The following is a 20,083-nucleotide window of genomic DNA, read 5'->3' as shown; positions in this document are numbered from 1 at the left end:
ATCTTTCATCAAGTGTTAAAACTAAATTGCAAGAGCTGAGGAAGATGCCAGCAGCTCATTGAAAGATGTGTTTATGAAATGAAATCAAATGATGGGGAAAACATTCCAGCTGCTCCTAAGCCAGCAAACACCTACGGTCACAATGCTTGGAGTCTCTGTACTATTGGACTGGTCATACCAGCCATACCTTTCAATGGGAAACTTAAAACCTCCAAGTGATTGTGGCAACCTTTGGATCTTTGCCACTCAACAAGGAGTATTCTTGGCAAAGATGATAAGGGCACTTGTCCCAAATAAGGAGAAATCCAGAAACCGTGTTGTCTCTGCATTTTGCAAGCCAGGCAGTTCTGCCAAAACTCACGGAGCAGGCAACTGAGGGGAAAAATCTCCCAAAACATAAGCAACAGCCTAGAGTTAACTTATGATTATTTCTTTCTGGCCACTATCAGCAAGTATCATCATAAAGCAACGATGATAGGCAGCAAGCGTAACACATCTGATGAAAGATTTAAAATCTTGTATGATACGTAAGACTAAAACTCGGCATATGCACAAACATTTAAAACACAAACAGCGCTATTAGGAGAATCCACATCTTATATGTGTCATATTTTATACCAAATAAAATAACTATTACAATTTTTCTTCCTTACATTCTCAGTGCCAGACTGGTGTTTATGCTACAATAATTAATAAATTAAGATGATCAGACATGGTAGGTTGTTTCTCAAGCTACAGGATACAGCATTGCTCTTTATTTATTTTTAAATAAGTATATACTTAAACACAGGGACTTCTTATAAACAATTAGTGTGTGATGTTCATCTGGTATAAGTTTGCGTAACTCCATGACTTCAGTGGAGCTAGAGCAGTTTATAGTAGCTTAGGATCGGACCTTTAGGATCCAGAATTGCTATCTATGAATTTACCATGGGAGTGAATACATCAGCCATCCAATTATTTTGGTGTTAAAAATAAAAAACTTAAGAGGGTTCTTACCATGGGTTCTATCCCAAACATATGGATGTCATAATTTACCCCCATCTCACTATTCAATTAAAGATCCAAGAAAAATAAATGACCCCTAGAAAAAAGACATAGGCCCATTACCCGATTCCACCTTCCGTGGCAATCAGCATATGACATGATTGGTTTTGTGAGGATATTTGAACTGTTTCTTCAAAACTATAAGAGGAAACCAGGCAGGAGGGAAGCAGAAACTCTAATCTGAGGATGTGGGGGACAAGGGCAGAGAAAAGAGAGTGTAATATTATAGAGATAATACTAGGCAATAATCGAAGGCAGCAATATGTTCCATGAATGTAGCATTCAGGTCAGTAACAAAAACAAAAATCCAGTCAGCAGGCAGGATTAGGACAATATTTATTGCAGTTAGAAACTGGTCTTAAATTTCTTGTTCCAAGACTTCTAGTGTCAGCGCAGAAGTAGGGATAGGATACAGAGGGACCTAGACAAATTAGAGGATTGGGCCAAAAGAAATATGATGAGGTTCAACAAGGACAAGTGCAGAGTCCTGCACTTAGTACAGAAGAATCCCATGCACTGCTACAGACTAGGGACCGAATGGCTGGGTAGCAGTTCTGCAGAAAAGGACCTAGGGGTTACGGTGGACGAAAAGCTGAATATGAGTCAACAGTGTGCCCTTGTTGCCAAGAAGGCTAATGGCATTTTGGGTTGTATAAGTAGGGGCATTTCCAGCAGATCAAAGGATGTGATCATTCCCCTCTATTCAGCACTGGTGAGGCCTCATTTGGAGTACTGTGTCCAGTTTTGGGCCCCACACTACAAGAAGGATGTGGATAAATTGGAGAGAGTCCAGCGGAGGGCAACAAAAATGATTAGGGGGCTGGAGCACATGACTTATGAGGAGAGGCTGAGGGAACTGGGATTGTTTAGTCTGCAGAAGAGAAGAATGAGGGGGGATTTGATAGCTGCTTTCAACTACCTGAAAGGGGGTTCCAAAGAGGATGGATCTAGACTGTTCTCAGTGGTAGAAGATGACAGAACAAGGAGTAATGGTCTCAAGTTGCAGAGGGGGAGGTTTAGGTTGGATATTAGGAAAAACTTTTTCACTAGTAGGGTGGTGAAGAACTGGAATGGGTTACCTAGGGAGGTAGTGGAATCTCCTTCCTTAGAGGTTTTTAAGGTCAGGCTTGACAAAGCCCTGGCTGGGATGATTTAGTTGGGTTTGGTCCTGCTTTGAGCAGGGGGTTGGACTAGATGACCTCCTGAGGTCCCTTCCAACCCTGAGATTCTATGATTCTATGATCTCTCTGACACCTGCTCCTTTAGCTTTTTGTGACTAGGTTAGGAAACAAATACTTCCTTTACATACAGCTGAACCTAAAATGCCCCATCCATAGCACCAGGCTGCCAGTTCTGATCACCAGTTAAAAAACCCCAAAACCTATGTTTCTCAAGCCAGCTCTGGTTGAAGGTCCCCCTGTCACCTTCTTGTGGGCCCACAGGGGGCCCCAGCCCCCTGGTTGAGAACTGCTGCATTTGGAGCAGTTTCTTCCCCCCTCCCTTCCCAGCGGGAAATGGAGTGGGAATTAAGGCTAGAGCCATTTGATGTAAATCAATGTAGATCCATTTACTGCAGTGAGGCTATGCCTGTCTACACCAGCTGAGAATCTAGCTCACAGGGATATATGTTTGTTTATGGATCTTATGGGGGTCAAGAACATTGATGATTGTTCAGGAACTCTTACTTTATCATGCTTGAAGGATACTAGTGAAAACCAGCATCTATTGTACTTGCCATAGCAAGACCATAAATTCACACAGCCTTGCTGTCTTTTGTATGCATATATGTAATGCTTCTGCTGTTCAGATAATTTTCATGGCGAGATTTCCAGTCACATGATGAAAAACAAAGTAGCCAGTAAGATTTACATTCTAGCCTCTAACCTAATACTAATAGGCAAATAACTATAAAACACCAATTTGATACTACATTTCTTTTTTACACAAATTATGGGTTCAGTTTTGTCATTCATATCTTGAGTAGTACTTACTTATGTGGGTAATATAATAATAATTAGGATATTATCTAGCACTTTTAATCAGTAGAATTTGAAGCTCATAAAAAGGAGGTCAGTATCATTATCCCCACTGTACAAATGTGGAAACTGAGGCACGGGAGGGGGTGGGGGGAGAAGTGATTTTCCCAGTGTCAGTCAGCCAACAAGTGGCAGAAATAAAAGTAGAACCCAGGTATCCCATCCCATCCACTTCTCTATCCACTAGGCTACATTGTCTCATTAAAGCCCATGGGAGTACTCGGACAAGTAAGTGCTACTAAGCGTAAATAAAGGGATGCATGACCAGGCCTATGTGAAGCATAGTTCATAGAATATCAGGATTGGAAGGGACCTCAGGAGGTCATCTAGTCCAACCCCCCTGCTCGAAGCAGGACCAATCCCCAACTAAACAAGCCCAGTCCCCTCAGCCTCTCCTCGTAAATCATGTGCCCCAGCCCCCTGATCATTTTCGTTGCCCTCTGCTGGACTCTCTCCAATTTGTCAAGCCTGACCTTAAAAACCTCTAATGAAGGAGATTCCACCACTTCCCTAGGTAATCCATTCCAGTGCTTCACCACCCTCCTAGTGAAAAAGTTTTTCCTAATAGCCAACCTAAACCTCCCCCACTGCAACTTGAGACCATTACTCCTTGTTCTGCCAACTGCTACCACTGAGAACAGTCTAGATCCATCCTCTTTGGAATCCCCTTTCAGGTAGTTGAAAGCAGTGATCAAATCCCCCCTCATTCTTCTCTTCTGCAGACTAAATAATCCAGTTCCCTCAGCCTCTCCTCATAAGTCATGTACTCCATCCCCCTAATCATTTTTGTTGCCCTCTGCTGGACTCTTTCCAATTTTTCCACCTCCTTCTTGTAGTGTGGTGCCCCAAACTGGACACAGTACTCCAGATGAGGCCTCATCACATCCCTCAGTCTGCTGGCAATGCTCCTGCTTATACAGCCCAAATTCCATTAGCCTTCTTGGCAACAAGGGCACACTGTTGACTCCTATCCAGCTTCTCATCTACTCTAACCCCTAGATCCTTTTCTGCAGAACTGCTGCCTAGCCACTCGGTCCCTAGTCTGTAGCAGTGCATGGGATTCTTCCGTCCTAATAGCAGGACTCTACACTTGTCCTTGTTGAACCTCATCAGATTTCTTTTGGCCCAATCCTTTAATTTGTCTAGGTTCCTCTGTATCCTATCCCTACTCTGCAGTGTATCTACCACTCCTCCCAGTTTATTGTCATATTTAAACTTGCTGAGGGTGCAATCCACACCATCCTCCAGATCATTAATGAAAATATTGAACAGAACTGGCCCCAGGACCAACCCTTGGGGCATTCCGCTTGATACCAGCTGCCAACTAGACATGGAGCCATTAATCACTACCCATTGAGCCCAATGATCTAGCCAGCTTTCTATCCACCTTATATAGTCCTTTCATCCAGCCCATACTTCTTTAACTTGCTGACAAATTAAAGTTCTGATAATCTGCAGTTCTGATAGTTCTGATAATCTGCAGATTAAAAAAATACAATATGTAAATTTAAACATGAAAATACAGTTTAGAGATGTAACCCACTCTATTAGCAAAGACAGGAACAACTGGTTGGCTGCTACCCAGGAGGATAAAACTTGATTTTAAAATTAATTTAAATTTAATATATTTTTAGTTAACTTAAATACAGATTTTTTTAAAAAAAATAAACCTATTTAAAATCAAATTTGAAATGATAACCTATGTTAAAGCCTAATCTTACTGTAATCTATTAAAAATTCCTTAAATTAAATACCAATTAAAGAAAAAACAAAAAACTAAACAGTTCACATCTGCTGCCAAGTTTTAAAGAAAGTCAAACCACTGAACTGGTGAAAGTCACTGTCTAAACACCAGGAACCAGCGTTTGTTGAAATACTAAACCAGCTTTTGATAGCAGTGGCCTCTTCTAGAGTTGCAGAGAGAATATTTTCTTCATTTCAGTTAATTCAACAAATTCATTTCCATGAATAGTTCATTCAAAGTTTAGAAACCAACTGGGAGTTGGAAAGCTTGTTTTCCTCTACAAATCTATGAATAAAAACTAGGTGAGAGAGGATGAGATCTACTAGTTCTAAAATCTTGCACGGTGCAACTTTTCAACAGTGAGGGTAAATAACCATTGGAACAACTTAGCAAGGGCTGTCATGTGCTTTCCATCATTGGAAATTTTTAAATCAAGGTCGGATGTTATTCTAAAATGAATTAATTCAGGGAGGTCCTATGGCCTGTGTTATGCAGGATGTCAGTCTAGATGATCATGGTGGTCCCTCTGACCTTATAATCTATGAATTTATAACATATTTTGTAATAATTTCCCCTAATGGTTACATAAATGGATAAGGTTTTCCCATTATTCCAATGTGATAGCTGTTTTTTGGTCTTTTTGCCATAAAGGTAGTCTTAACCATCAGTAAAAAATCATTACACCATGTGGAGGTCAAGCCCTCTGAGGTGGCCTTTCCTAGAATTAGTGTTTTTATCCTAATGAACGGTCTCCTGAAACGTGGGTTTCCTACATGAGGAATGAAATAATGCTATAAGCTCGAGATGGTATATTAAATAGCCCCCAGGAGTTCCTTAATGGTATTAATTTCCATAATTATATCATTATGGAATAGCTGCTTATGGGTGTGTACCCTTTTTTCCTCCCATACATTAGTATGTCAGATTAGATAACCCCAGCTGAAATTCTGGATTGTTTCTGATGAGTGGAAGTGGGGAAGGGAAGGAGCTCCCTCATACCTGTATCAAAAGTCTTATCCAAAGTGTAATTATGAAGTCTGGAGTATTTCCCGTTTGTGTTGGTCTAAATCTTTGAGGTAAAAAAGCTATTTTTTTTGACTGCACCAGCTCCTTTAGGCCTTGCCTTCCCCAAAACAGGACTGCCTTCCATCCACCATAATCACTGCACTGGCCCCTTTACATCACTCCTGTGGTATAAAGGAGTCTGTAAGAGTGCCGCGGAGGATTTCTGAAGCATGGCTATCACAGAGATGGCATACCTCATTTTATGCCACTCTCCCCTGGCTCCACCATCACAGCTGGTGTGCTGGGGATGCAGCCACAACATACTATGTTTCAGGACCCCACAGCCAGCACAAAAGCCCCATGGAGACTATGACAAGCCAGCACAGTTTAGAGCTACCTTAAGACTGCCTGGAATCCTTGGCTGGTACAAAGCTGACATGGCCAGCTCCATATTAGCTTCCTTGTCCCCAAGAGTAGGTGCGTGTGAGGTGCAGAGTGGAATACACTATGTGACAGCCCTCCTTACCTGGCTAATTGCTTGTGTGAGGCCACTACAAGCCAGTGGAAGTCAGAGCAGCCATTAGGCTGCTCCAGTTTGCCTGGGGAGGCAAGACCATTTGCCTCTCAGCCTTCCCCAGGGTCAGCAGAAACAAAAAGGTGGCTTAGCGTCAGCTCTGTCTCCCCACTCCTACCACCCAGATGCACCTCTGGAATAACTGAGATACATGGCCTAGAAGAATAAAAGATAACAACGGGGCTGATGCACTTTGAAGGATCGTTATGCAACTGCATATGCAAAAGACTTGGAGATTTGAGGAGAAAATGGGCTTAATGTGCCACTGTGTTATGCCACTGAAACTGAAGTGACTGAATCAGGTCCTTCAATGTTTGCTTTAAATTGAATGGCTCTGTGATGGGACATGTACTGAAAGTGGGAGAAGAGGGGCTTATACTCAGGCTCCAGATGCATTTATATACACTGAGCCTGATTCACCAGTGCTGGACCCTCCTTTCAATCACAGTTTGGGTTGTGAAGGTACCACCACAGGAGAAAACAGTGAGGCATATCCCAGCTCCTTTTCCTAGGATCAGGGAGAAAGACAGAGGTTCTGCAGTGGACTCACAACATTGCTATTCTCTGGGACATCACAACACAGATACAGTAGCCAGGGCATTCTCTTACCTTACAGGGGCACTCTGTTCAAGAAAGAATCACCCCCCAATGTCCAGGGTATGTTCTGGTTCCAGAAGAAGCTGGCAGAACCCACTTGCTGTTAGAAGTTTCCATTTTTAATCACATGGTTGAACGTGGGGAGACCCTAAAGAAGCCCCTTAGGCTATGTCTAAACAACAGTGTAAGCCTAGGGTTAGTGGGACTTGAGTCAGTTGAGCCATGTCAGGGAACCATGGGTTTGAGTATCTACATTGCATTTTAACCCTAAAGTTAAGAATTTTCTGACCCATGCTCAAACCGAGGGCTCTGGCATTCATACTGCAGTGCACAGACCTGAGACTAAGTAAGGGTATCCTAAAGTGCCTAGTGCCCATCTCCCAATGTTGACACTCTAGCCCTAGGAACATGGTGCACTGTGGGAAAATACTACTGCCCACTCTGTTTCCTAACGGTGGTGGTGCTACTGATAGGATTCAGGTGTCCATAAGGAGCCCATGAGTATATGAACTGTCTAATTAGCTGCTTTGGTGGCTGTTTCAATAGAATGTCTGTAGTTGGAGAAGGCTGTATACTGAACTGCCAGCTAATCTGAGAATGGGGCTCTCCAGCTCTCAGCTGAATCACAGTGGCAGGAAAATGCCCATGGGCACCTGTTCTGAGGATAATTAGGACATCAGTCTCCTGGGCTGTCAAACTATTAAAATAAAACTTTGCAATTGTTCATTTTCAAAATCGGATGGTCCGTGAAGGTGTTGTGGGGTTTTTTTGGTTGTTTTTTTATATATTTTTGCGCTTTTGTTTTGAAGTTTAACATAGAATGAATGAAAACACACACACACATAGACATAGCAGCAGAGGGCTCAGGACAGGGGGTTAGGGTGCGGCAGGCAGCTCAGGGAAGGGGACTGGGGTGCAGAAGGGGTGCAGGGTGCAGCAGGGTGTTCAGAACAGGGGTCGGATGCAGGGTGTGGCAGGTGGCTCAGGGAAGGGGGTTGGGGTGCAGGGAGCAGCAGGGGGCTCAGGGCAGGGATGCAGGGTACAGCAGGGGGTCGGGGTGCAGCAGGGGGCTCAGGACAGTGGGTTGGGATGCAGCAGGGGGCTCAGGGGGTGGGCTCTGGCCTGGCGCACACTGGGGGCAAGGTAGGCTCCCTCCCTCCCTGCCCCTGCACCGCTCCGGGAAGCGGAACGAACGTGGGGGAAGAGAGGCACAGGGGCGTGTGTTGCTGTTGCTTCAGGCACCTCCCCAGCAGCTCCCATTGGCCAGGAACAGGGAACCGCGGCCAATGGGAGCTGCTGGGGGAGGTGCCTGAAGCAACAGCAACACACGCCCCTGTGCCTCTCCTCCTCCACGTTCTTTCCGCTTCCCAGAGTGGCGCGGTGGCAGGGCGGGCAGGCAGGGATCCTGCCCTGCCCCTGGTGTGCGCCGGGCCAGAACCGCTCTAGGTAAAAGCTGGGAGGTGCCCGCAGGCTGCGTGTTTGAGAGCCCTGGACTAAGCGTTGCCCTGAAGGGATGGGGAGCAGCAGAGCCCCTGGCTCAGCATGGCTGGTGGAAGGGATGACGCTCCAACACCCTGGCAGTCAGGAACCACCTCCCACCTTTCACCTTTGCTCCCTGCTCCATGCAAGCTCTGCCCAGCAATGGGGAGGAGCTGGAGCAAGAAGCAGGAGCACGCTCAGGGATGCAGTAATGACACCTCCTGCTGCTGCACTGGCTGCCTGCGGTGCTGCTTCTCTGCTATTGGGAATTCTAGGCTACATCTGGAGCACGTCTGGGACCCGAGTCAAGCCGGGGCTGTGTGCACATAGCAAAGTAATAGGGCTCAGATCATAGGTCCCAGCTGAACATGTGCTTGGACCCTCCAGCCCTGCAGGGTTCTGGGACCCTGGGTCCAAGCTCTAGGTTGCAACAATTGGTTTGTGGATGCAAGGAGTGTTTGACTTGAGCCCAGGCTCAAGCCTGGACTTATAGTGCTATGTAGACATCCCCGACATGGCCTAAACTCATCACTGCAGCTTCCCATTGCAATAAATGGCAAACTGCAGAACTGTTTCTTTTTCTTGCACTTTTCTTCTGCTTTCTTTACTTCTCTTCAGTGAAACCTAGTTTTGGCATCCTCTGCCTTCTTGCCGGCCTTGAGAAGGCTCAAGTAGTATACTGCTTTTAATAAAAATACAAAGGTCCTGATTCAGGAAGCACTAACACACCTGCTTAAGTATGCTTGAGAGTCACCTACCTCTGAGGTACACAAAACTGGGACATCTAGGCTGACCCTAATCCCATAAAACTGGACAGCTGGCAGTATTTGCTGAGCACGCTTGCAGATTTTCCAGGGAAGCTACCACAAAAAAGGGGGACAAGACTGGGAAAACCTGGACAGGTGACAACTCTAGCTGGCCTCTTGACAGGAGATATGATTACTCCATGCACAAAGATAAGCACAGGCATGTTTGCAAGATCAGCCATTTAAAAGCCATTGGGCCTGGAGCATGGACAAGAGGAGGGGAATGATAGGCTGAAGCACAAGGAAAGCAGAACCAGGGACTGGAAAACTGGAACCCAGGCACTTGGCAGTTGGAGTTCAGGTTATGACTCTGAAATGGCTGCAGCTAAAATGACAAAGGTTTGCTTTTCCTGCTTCACTACTCCCCCTTGCATTTAAGGCTATTAGTGCTACTGTATGCATTGGTAGGTTTGTAATCATAGGGGAATGTTACATCAGAAGTGGTAAAGCTATCAGTGTAATACATCACTTATATTATGGCATTAGTCATGAAGAACATCCAAAACAAACAAACAAATCCATAGGTTTGATATCAGCTTTTGTCCTGCAGCACTGGGACAGTATACAGCAGGGAGCATTGTTTTAAGTCAAAGCAATTTAAATCACAGATTTTTGATGATTTAAATCAGCAATTTAATTTTAGTTGTGGTTTGCATTTGTTCTTTTTAGTTATTTTCCTAAAAAAAGACTGAGTCTTATTGGGTTGGTAACCATTAAAACATGTCAAGTATCAGAGGGGTAGCCCTGTTAGTCTGGATCTGTAAAAGCAGCAAAGAGTTCTGTGGCACCTTATAGACTATCAAACGTATTGGAGCATGATCTTTTGTGGGTGAATACCCTACTCATGCATCCAACGAAGTGGGTATTCACCTACGAAAGCTCATTCAAACATGGTGATTTGCAACTAAATATATTCTTTACACTACATTCAGAGGTTCTTTCTGCTAATAAGGATAAACTCTCTCTCTCTGTCTCTCTCTCTCTATACACACACACACACACACACACACATATATAAAAGCAATTGTATAGATTAATTTATATTTATTCAGATTCTTAATTTTAATCTATTACTATTTTAGAAAATGGTGAATTATACATTTCATATTTACCAGACAATTAATTCTTTTATGTATGATTTGTATCAAGCTCTTATTTGGATGGAAATTCAAATGTAATTGACAATGCACAAAAATAGCATTTTAAAAACATAGTAAATACTTTCAATGTGATAGAAACAAGGAAAAAATGGATCAAGCAGTTTTGCAAAACATGTTTTGCATTTAAAACTAATTCATTAAACAATGGAAGTATTAGTTGTACTTAGTGAATTGAATTGCTTGTTTCTGGTTGCTATGTCTTTCACAATTTTAGAACTAGTAGATCTCATCCCCTCATGCCACCTTTTCACTCATACAGTCACAGAGGAAAACAATCTTTCATGCTTTTAAAACTCCCAGCTGGTTTCTTAACTTTGAATGAATTATTCATTGAACTCAACTAATTGAATAAACTGAAATGAAGAAAATACTCTCTGCACCTGCAGAAAAGCCTATTGCTGTCAAAAGCTGGTTTTGCACTTCAACAAACTCTTGTTCCTGTTGCTTAGCTTGTAATTTCTCCCAGTTCAGTAGTTTGACTTTCTTTAAAGCTTGGCACTGAACATATATTGCTTACTATTTTTTGCATTTAACGTAAATGATTTTAATATAAGTTTAGGCCTTAATATAATGTTTTTTAAATATTGTAAACAGGGCCGGCGCTTCGATTAGGAAGCTCCCACGCGCCCCATGGGAAGCGCACAAAATGCCGCCCCCCAAATTCTGCCTAGGGCGCCAGAAACCCTGGCACCACTCCGGATTGTAAAACTATTTAAATAAAAAAATCATTGAGCCTTCTCCACCTTGGTACAGGGCAAAAAAACAAACAAAACCCCTAGGGGAGAGGGGTTTTGTATGATGGTTGTCATTGTGGTATAACTCTGGGGCTTGAGCCTGGGAAATCTAGAGTTAAAATAAGGTGGAAAACATTTTGTTACAGTTAAGTCAATAGCAAAACTCTCATTGACTTCAATGGGGCCAGGATTTCACCCTGAATCTCTATAACTTGAGCTAAAGACACAGGATTTAGCTGGGGAGTGGAACTCAGTTTCTCTAAGGACTAGGAACAAGGAAGGATGCAAACACTGAAAATAAGTTAGGTTTGCGAGGGGAAGGGGGGAAGCCTATTTCTATCTAATACATTGAACCATTTCATCCACTAGTTAATCCTAGTAAATCTATTTACAATTTGTAACGTTGGATGGTTGAGAGGTTGGATTATTTGTCATGTAAATTCCAGTCATACAAAAGACCGAAGAGTTGCCTTCTATCTAACATACTTGAGTTTCCAGAAAACATTAAGATTTTCATTTACAAGTCAGTGTTCTATACACATTCCTGCCAGTTCCAGACGTTTATTTTCCTCATTCTTGGGGCTTATTTTATCTCTCAACTACATATTAGATAAATATAATACCGCTAGTAACTGATGGTTCAATTTCATATATGTAGGGAGAGGTGTTTCACACTGATTTTTAAATGAACAACATGTAGTATATGACTTGCAAGATTGTGTAGGGTGTAGCAGTGGTTCTCAACCAGGAGTCTGGGGTCCCCTGGGGATGGGCTCATGAGGTTTAAGGGGGTCCACCAAGTATGGCCAGCGTTAGACTCACTGGGGCTCAGCACAGAAAGCCAAAGCCCAACAATGTAGGGCTGCAGCCCACCACCCAGGGCTGAAGCCAAAGCCTGAGCAGCTTAGCTTTGCGGTGCCCCCTGTGGCCCTGCGTAATTGCCCTGCTTGCTACCTCTTAACACCAGCCCTGGCTTTTATATGCAGAAAAACAGTTGTGGCTAGGGTTGCCAACTTTCTACTGGCACAAAACCGCTCACTACATTCCCCCTCCCTCGGTGGCTCACTCCCTCTCACTTTCACTGTGCTGGGGCAGGGGTTTGGGGTGGCTCTAAATGGGGGTGTGGCCTATCAGATGGGGCCAGAAATGAGGGGTTCAGGGTGCAGGAGGGGCTCCGGGCTGGGGCCAAGGGATTCATAATTGGGGGGGGCAGGCTGCAGGTTGAGGCATGGAGTTGGGGTGTGGGAAGAATGAGGGCTCTGGACTGAGGGTGCTGGCCCTGGGGTGGGGCCAGGGATAAGGGGTTTGGGGTGCAGGAGGGGGCTTTGGGCTGGGGTAGGGGGTTGGAGCTCAGGGTTGAGGAGCGGGCTTACCTCATGCGGCTCCCAGTCAGTGGCACGGTGGGGCTGCTAAGGCAGGCTTCCTGCCTGTCCTTGGGCACTGTGCTGCACCCTGGAAGCGGCCAGCAGATCCAGCTCCTAGGCCAGAGGGAGGTGGGGGGGCAGAAGGCTCTACCATACAGGCTGCTCTCGCCTGCAGGCACCACCCCCAGCTCCCTTGGCTGTTCCCGGCCAATGGGAATGCAGAACCAGTGCTCAGGGCAGGGGCAGTGTGCGCCACGGAGCCTCCTGCCCCAGGACAGGTAGGGACTAGCCTGACTTGGCTCCACAGCACTGCTGACTGGACTTTTAACAGCCCGGTTGGCGGTTCTGACTGGAGCCACCAGGGTCCCTTTTTGACCGGGTGTTCCTCCTGAAAACCAGACACCTAGTCACCCTAGTTGTGGCATAGCAGGGCCATGGTATTTTTATAGCATGTTGGAAGAGCCTCAGAAAGAAAAAGGGTGCCTGGGGTATAGGATGTTCAGAGACATGTCACTTGTAGCCCCTCTCCTTTCTATGGAGGCCTAAGGATATTAATTAGCTGAGTGGTTTAAATATTTACTTACACACTTGTCCAAAGTTCACTAAGCCAGTTTGATCATTAGGATTGCAACTGCTGTCATCTTTGCCTAATTTAGTCAATTTAAATAAAGTTTTGTTATGAATTTTCAATATGCCATAGCCAGGAAAAATGAACAAACCTCAATCACCTGCACTCATTAAAAAAATTGAAATAAAAAGCTCAGTATTTCAGTAGTGGCTTGATTTGTTCAGAAAAGGCTGACAAGAAGGAAAGTATAGACATCTTGTTTTAAGACCACAAAACTTATTAAGGCCTAGCCCACCCAATGGTTAATTAATGCACAGTTGCAAGCACTATGGCCCAGCTCCTGAAAGGTATTTAGGCACCTAACTTCCATTGAAAACAATGGGATTTAAGGCTGAAATACCTTTGAGGATCTGGCCCTATGGGCCTGAATCTCATTTACCCTAAGGCCCCTTTACACTTAGCATAAATGAGATTCAGACTCTATGTCAACAAACAAGAGAATAAGGCCCCAATCCAAAACCCATTAAACTCAATGGGAATATATCCGTTGACCTCAATGTGCTTTAGGCCAAACCCGAAGGTCCTGAGCCTACAACCGAAAATGAAATGAATGGGGCTGTGTGTAGGTACAGTATCCATTCGTGCTGAGTCAATTACAGCATTGGGGACTGAATGAGAAAGGAGCAAGTGACTCACAATGTGTGTAGTTATTAACCCTAACGACACTGTGCCTATTGCTGAGAACTAACAGGGACCATATTCTCCCTCCCTGCCCCATTACGCTCAAGTAGAGGTAGGTGGCTGTTTTGGTTGCTTTAGAAAAATTAAAATGTGAAGTTATCCAGCAGAGGCCTTTCCTTTTCTCTGATAGGTACAGTAGAATGACCATTCTCTCTTATCTGGGTGCCCATAGGTTGCAGTGCTGATGAAGACAGTGTTAAACACTATAACATTTTTTTTTATAATAGTACAGAAAATCTTTTCCAGAACTTTGTTCATCAATTACCTGTCCTAGAAAATGAAAAGCCAGTGTTTCAAACTGCCAGAGGCTTAACATAATGATTGACTGTTGTTGCTTTTAGTCAGCAGAAGTAACAAATCGCTTGTCCATTAATTCTCTGACAGGACAGACTGCTGGAGCTTGAATGGCATTTACACTCAATCAAATACTAATGCTGATGGAGAACTTTGGGTTTCAGTGATTCTTGATGTGCCCTGCTGGGGCACAGAGAACTCTATCACCTCTTAATGTGCAAGCTGCATAATGAATCTGAAAGACTTTTGTACTCGTTGCGGCATTGCCTCTTAATCTTGCAGATCCTAGCACTGCAGATATGCATTTACTTGAAATGATAAATTGCATAAACACATTGTTTCTGATTGGTACTTTACTGGTAAGTTCTTAAGACCATTAACTATAGAAAACAGAACTCACGTGGAAGAAAGATCACTTTTACAGAAAGGATTCTGACAGAACAACAGGAATAAGTTTGAAGTATGCAACCTATAGATAGTCCAAGAATTTACAACTAAAGTATAAAAATTCATTTTCTACAGTCATGGATATGTATAAAGTTAGGTACAAAAAAGGTTTATATTTTATTATCTGGAAAAAGTCCAAATTTAAAAAAATGACTTATTTGAAATGGTAGAATTGGCCATGGGATATAATGAATACAGTACATCTCCCCCTTCACCCATAGATAGCGTTTACATATTCTTAATCCACAGTACAAACAAGTTAATATTTTACAAAAAGATGATAATCAAATGGTTAATTATTACTGTATAAAAAGACATAGGACTTGGTTTCTCTCTTGTTTTATATACAATGCACACTGGTCAATATATGATCTACTGTAGGATAGAATGGATTATTAAACTACAGTGTAGTAAATATGTATATATTGTAGTTATGATTTTCATTAAGAACATTTTGCAGAATAATTATAACTAGGTCAAAGAATGCTCAGAAGATTACAGCACTGGAACTTTTTAAAAAGATCATCTACAAAAAAAATTCTGATATTCACCTCTAAATTCTAACAAATACTTGGATTACACTACACATACCACACCTCGCCCTCAGCTTTGGAACCTCATCCAGTTTCCCATGAGACAAGAGGAAATCCACTTTAAAACGGAGATTGTGCTGTAACATAATGATATAATGACAAATGATATAATACAAACGGCCAATTTATCTAGCGTTTTCCTCTGCATCATGAAGGTAGCATAACTGAGGTCATTTTCTTGGAAAATAAAACTTTGCAATCTATTAATCTAACTGCACATCCAGGCTTTTGAATTAGGTGTGGTAACTGATTACATGGTTCCTCTTTGGCATTCCTTTTAAGAATTATAACACATCTAAGCTATAAGCAGAGCTACCTGAATAGAATGGATTTGTATAGAGTTGAGTTCAAACGGTACAAGACAAATGCTACTAACTGCAGTGTGAGTTTTTAATTGGCAGTGCAAGACATAACTGTAAGGCCTCAGTCCTGTAAATACTTGGACAGTACTTAAATTTAAGTATGTGAGTAGTCCCTTTAAAGTCAAGCCTATGATTACAGTTTATGTTTGTTTGTTGGTGGGGAGGGTTTGTTTGTATATTTTCTGTATTTATTGTTAGAGGCAATATACTATGAAAGTTGGGGAAAAATAATCCTTTTATATGAGGTGCACTAGCTGTCTGTCTGTACTTATATGGCCTTCATCACCATAGCATCTGGGTGCAGACACACCTTGGTGACATTTTTGGCTAAGCAAAACTTTAGGTTTGTGCAATGTGTGCTAAAGAGAAATCGCTGTTATTTTTTTCCCTAATCAGTGGCACAAACCAAAGCCCCCAAATGAACTGTTTTTCTTTCTAGTGCAGTATCTTATAAATGTAACTAAACCAAAGGAATTCACTGGAGCGACTGTAAAAGAAGGTTTCAGTACACAACAAATGTACTGCCTTTAAAATCTTTCCTTCAAAAAGACAAGTCAGTAAAAATTAAGTTAATTTACACAACCCAATAAAATAGTTTGAAGCAATGATAGAAAGTTATTATAAAGGCTAGATACAGTAAATACCAGTTCCACCGTAATAAGCTTTGGTAGAATATTAAAAGAGCATAGCACCAATAAACTCCAATGTCAATACATGCCTCAGTACGCATGAGCTGTGATGAATATGTAAATTTTGGCAAGAAAAGTTGTGTATGTTCCCTGACGCCATAATTTCATTTCAACATCTAACAAAAAGTCTTTAGGCTCCTTCACTTGTCGCTGAAGATAGACAATGCCCGTATAGGAGTTAAGCTTTCTTGTGCTGAAGTAGTTTTCTTCATTTCCTTTGTTGATGGTAAGGATTATGTTGTCTCCAGCATAGGCAGGTGAAGGTCCAATACGGAAAATATGAGCTGGGACTATGATGTTGGTTTGGAAGTTGAGCTGATAGTAAGTAATTCGCACAGGGGTGTTTTGGCAATCCACATAATTAAAGCAATTGTTGCGTTCACACCTCCTGAGAGAGTAAAAACAAGAAATGGTTAGTATTACAGTAACCGTGAGTTAGAAGATGTACATTTCAGTCATTTGCAAAGTCACAAGAAGCCTTTGGCATGTGTTAGACAGATATGCAGCAGAGCCCCAAGCTTCAACTGTGTAATTAACAGCTGCTTGGTTCTGCTTTTACAGCCCCCATAAAACATTTGTAAATGCTGTAATTGTCAGAGTACAACAGCATACCAAAAACATCTTCCACATGGAGAGTCCTGTTTGAAAGCTCCACAATGAGCATACAGAGAAAGCTAGACAAAAGTCATACTGTGTGTAGCCTAACGCTTGGAGGAGGAATCTGTGAATCATCAAAGTGCAAGATTGGGATTGTGTTTTATGAAATCCGAAACAGTCGCACTTAGAGAGGCAATTGTACTCTAACTCTTAACAAGTGCCTGTACTAGCCAAACTGCCCCATTCTAGCTTTTAAAGAAAGCAATAAAACTATGTTTAAGGCATAAGTGATAGGGATTTTCATTCTGAAGAGGAGAAAAGCATCCTCTGTGATTTCTCCATAGCTCTTGTATTTCCTTCCCACCCCATTCTCCAAGGCCACTCAACACAGCCATCCTCTTTGATTGTGAATGTTTGGACATGGCTGCTTTTTGAGCACAGAGGCCCCACACTGCAGGCAGTGCAAACAAATGCAGGGATTCCTGGGGAACTGCCCCACTAAGGTGAATGACACAGTACAATCAGAACAAAACCGGTGTTCCTTCGTTCCAGTTGTGTGTGTGATTCACAGCTTCCACTTTAATGGGTAGCTCTTCCATGTGATCAATTCTTGGGGGGCAGCTGCTCCAGTGCCTCAGATTGTATAGTGAACATGTGCAATAGAGCTGAAACTGCAATTCCCGTTCCATAGTAAACACCAAATATCAAAATATATATATATAAAAAGAGAAGGTTCTGATGTGGAACAACCCCCCAAATTTCCCAAGGACTGGAAATTCCAAACTTTTGCATAGAAAAAGTTGAAATGACATTTCACTTGGATGTTTTTGAAATGTTCCTGAGGCTCCTTGAGTTGCTCAGGGCCCTGGCAACCTACCAGGTGAAGTGCTGGGCAGTCTGGGGAGCCAAAGCTCTCATAACTTCCAGACTACTGAGGAACTGGGAGCCCTGACTCCAAGCTGGGGACCCTGGAAGCCCTTTGCTAGGCTGCTGATGTCAGTTCTGTGGGAGAAAGCAGCATTTTCCAACAGAAAAAGGTCCCCTTGGACACTCTCCAACCAGCCCTAATGTGAATATTAAAGCACAGAGCTCTAAAACAGCAGCAGCAGTTCACTGGACAGCCCAGAAGCCACAGCAGGGTAGCAAGGTGCACTTTACAAATACCATAAGACTAAAACAGTTTAAAAAAAAATGAGTAGCCAAAGGGAGTTGGTTATGAGAACCAGTGAGGACTTACATGTCGGATACTTTTCTGTAGTTCTGAGGGCACTCAAACAACAGGCATCGGTAGCTGCCCTGGATGTTGTAGCAAGACTCTGCAGCTGAGCAATTGTGGGTTCCTATTGCACATTCATCAATATCTGGCAATGGAAAATGGGGAAAATATGCAGTAAATCTACAAAGTACTATGTGCAATCATGAGAGATGAACGTGAACAGATGTACACGTGTGGGATATACACCAAAAGAGAGGCAGGCCTGTGCTTTTGGATCTGAAGGACAAGGGCTCGCATCCTGACTCTCTGTGGCTGGGAGTTTGCCTACCAATAGTGACTGTTGCCTGCAGGCCTGGATTGTTACAAACACAATGTCAACATGCAGAACTTGAAATCCAGATCCAAATTTTGTAGGTCAGGCTCATCTCCAGTACATATATCCAGATACGTAGCTTTCAGGTTCTTGGAATGGTGGAATAAAGTATGTTCATTTAGGTTATGTTAAAATTCCAGTGCATATTAAAACAGGTTGTGAAAAAAACTGGTTTACCTCCCTCTTAGTATTGTCATTTATTATTAGTCAAAAGCGGACAGCATGCCTGGCACTGTACAAGAAACAAGGAAGACAAGGGTTCCTCATCTAAGGAGCTTGCAATCTTTCCCTTGTTATCATTTGACTGCCAGGTCTCCCACTGAGGTGACTTGGCAGACGCCAACCATCCTGCCAAGATGCGCCTGCCACTGCTGAGCATTTTGCAAATATTTTCACATCTTTTGAGATGCTAAGTTCTGCTGCTCTTACTCCACAGCAAGTAAATCTGATGGAACCCAGGATTGTTTTAACTTTCAGTGGGGAATAAGCAGCAGAAGGAAATGAACTCTTGAAACCAAAGATCCTGCTATCATATCACTGCTCTTTGTAATCAAACAAAACATTTCAAGGTCAAAATGGAAACAATGATTTGGGCAGAACTACTTCTGAGTTGGTTAGTCATCTCTGTTGTTCATGAGGTGCCAGCAGATCCACATTATGAACAATATAGTGAACCAGAATTATTTTAGTCTGCTTCCTCGCTGTCACTAGCAATAATCTCATAGGACATAACCAGCCGGTATTTACAACAAACAGTCCCCTCTCACTGATTTTTTACAGGATCTGAAAGGTAGATTATGTCAGCATACGACTCTTTAAAGAGCTCCCTACATGGTTATTTTGAATCTGGAAACTTCATGAACAACAGTTTAAAACAAGACAATTTGATCCTAAGTATTTAATCTAAAAAAAGTCCTGTACTAGTGACAAAAATTGCAGAAAGCAACAGAGAATTCTAAGGAAAAGTAAAATCCAAAGATGTTTCAAGTCATTGGGCAGAAACACGACTACTTGAATAATAAAAATGCATAGTACTAAACCATGGTCCTCAAATACTGAAAACCAGTTGCAATCACAGGGACCCAACATGAGCAAAAAAGATTGGCAGACATCTTGCAGTCACATTGTGTTTTCTCAAATGTCTAGACAACATAAGGGGTTTTTAAAATGAAATAAATGTTAACAGACAAACCACGCGGACTGTGTAGTGCTCTGTGATTCTGCCAATCGTCATACAGGAAACAGACTCTTAAAGGAAAACCACAGCCATCCCCCCTAGAGATGAGACTTGATCTTGCAGGCAACACTGACTGGTTTAAAAGCCCAGCAAAAATATATACCATACGAAATAAAAGTGAATTAAAGTAAATTAGGTCCCTCATTAATTCTCAAAACTGGCCCCAGGTAAAAACAGAAAATGTTTCTATGTTGTAGCCAATGTCATGAAAGGCTCACTTCACCAGTTTGGCTATAGTGTGAAATTTGCACAGCTTTTTAAAAACGTTCTATATGTTGAGGAGCTGCCTACAACTCCTCTGTTTGAATTCACAGTGCAATAAAAATGCCAGCAAAGAAATGATACAAGGGACAATACTTTAGTGCCTTTCAGTATAAGGATAGAGAAGATGAGGAACACTCAGGCCCAGATCTTCAGCTG

The 20,083-nt window shown here is 42.7% G+C and overlaps 1 protein-coding gene across 4 annotated transcripts in view; it reads right to left on the bottom strand.

Annotated features, from left to right (window-relative positions):
- Nucleotides 1-14,484: 14,484 nt before the first annotated feature.
- The window catches only part of FBLN2 (fibulin 2), a 199,565-nt gene continuing 193,966 nt past the window's right edge, over nucleotides 14,485-20,083 (bottom strand). For all 4 annotated transcript variants that reach the window (XM_039481823.1, XM_039481821.1, XM_039481819.1 and 1 more), the window contains exons 16-17: nucleotides 18,075-18,198; nucleotides 14,485-16,628 (exon numbers count right to left, since the gene is read on the bottom strand). In XM_039481823.1, the coding sequence (XP_039337757.1) occupies nucleotides 16,271-16,628; nucleotides 18,075-18,198 (482 nt within the window). In that variant the 3' untranslated portion in view covers nucleotides 14,485-16,270. The remainder of the gene's footprint in view (nucleotides 16,629-18,074; nucleotides 18,199-20,083) is intronic.

Source organism: Mauremys reevesii, linkage group 7 (assembly GCF_016161935.1).
Source record: "Mauremys reevesii isolate NIE-2019 linkage group 7, ASM1616193v1, whole genome shotgun sequence".
Classification (NCBI taxonomy): domain Eukaryota; kingdom Metazoa; phylum Chordata; order Testudines; family Geoemydidae; genus Mauremys; species Mauremys reevesii.
The sequence above is the reverse complement of the archived record's forward strand: the minus strand, read 5'-3'. Positions and strand labels throughout refer to the sequence as shown.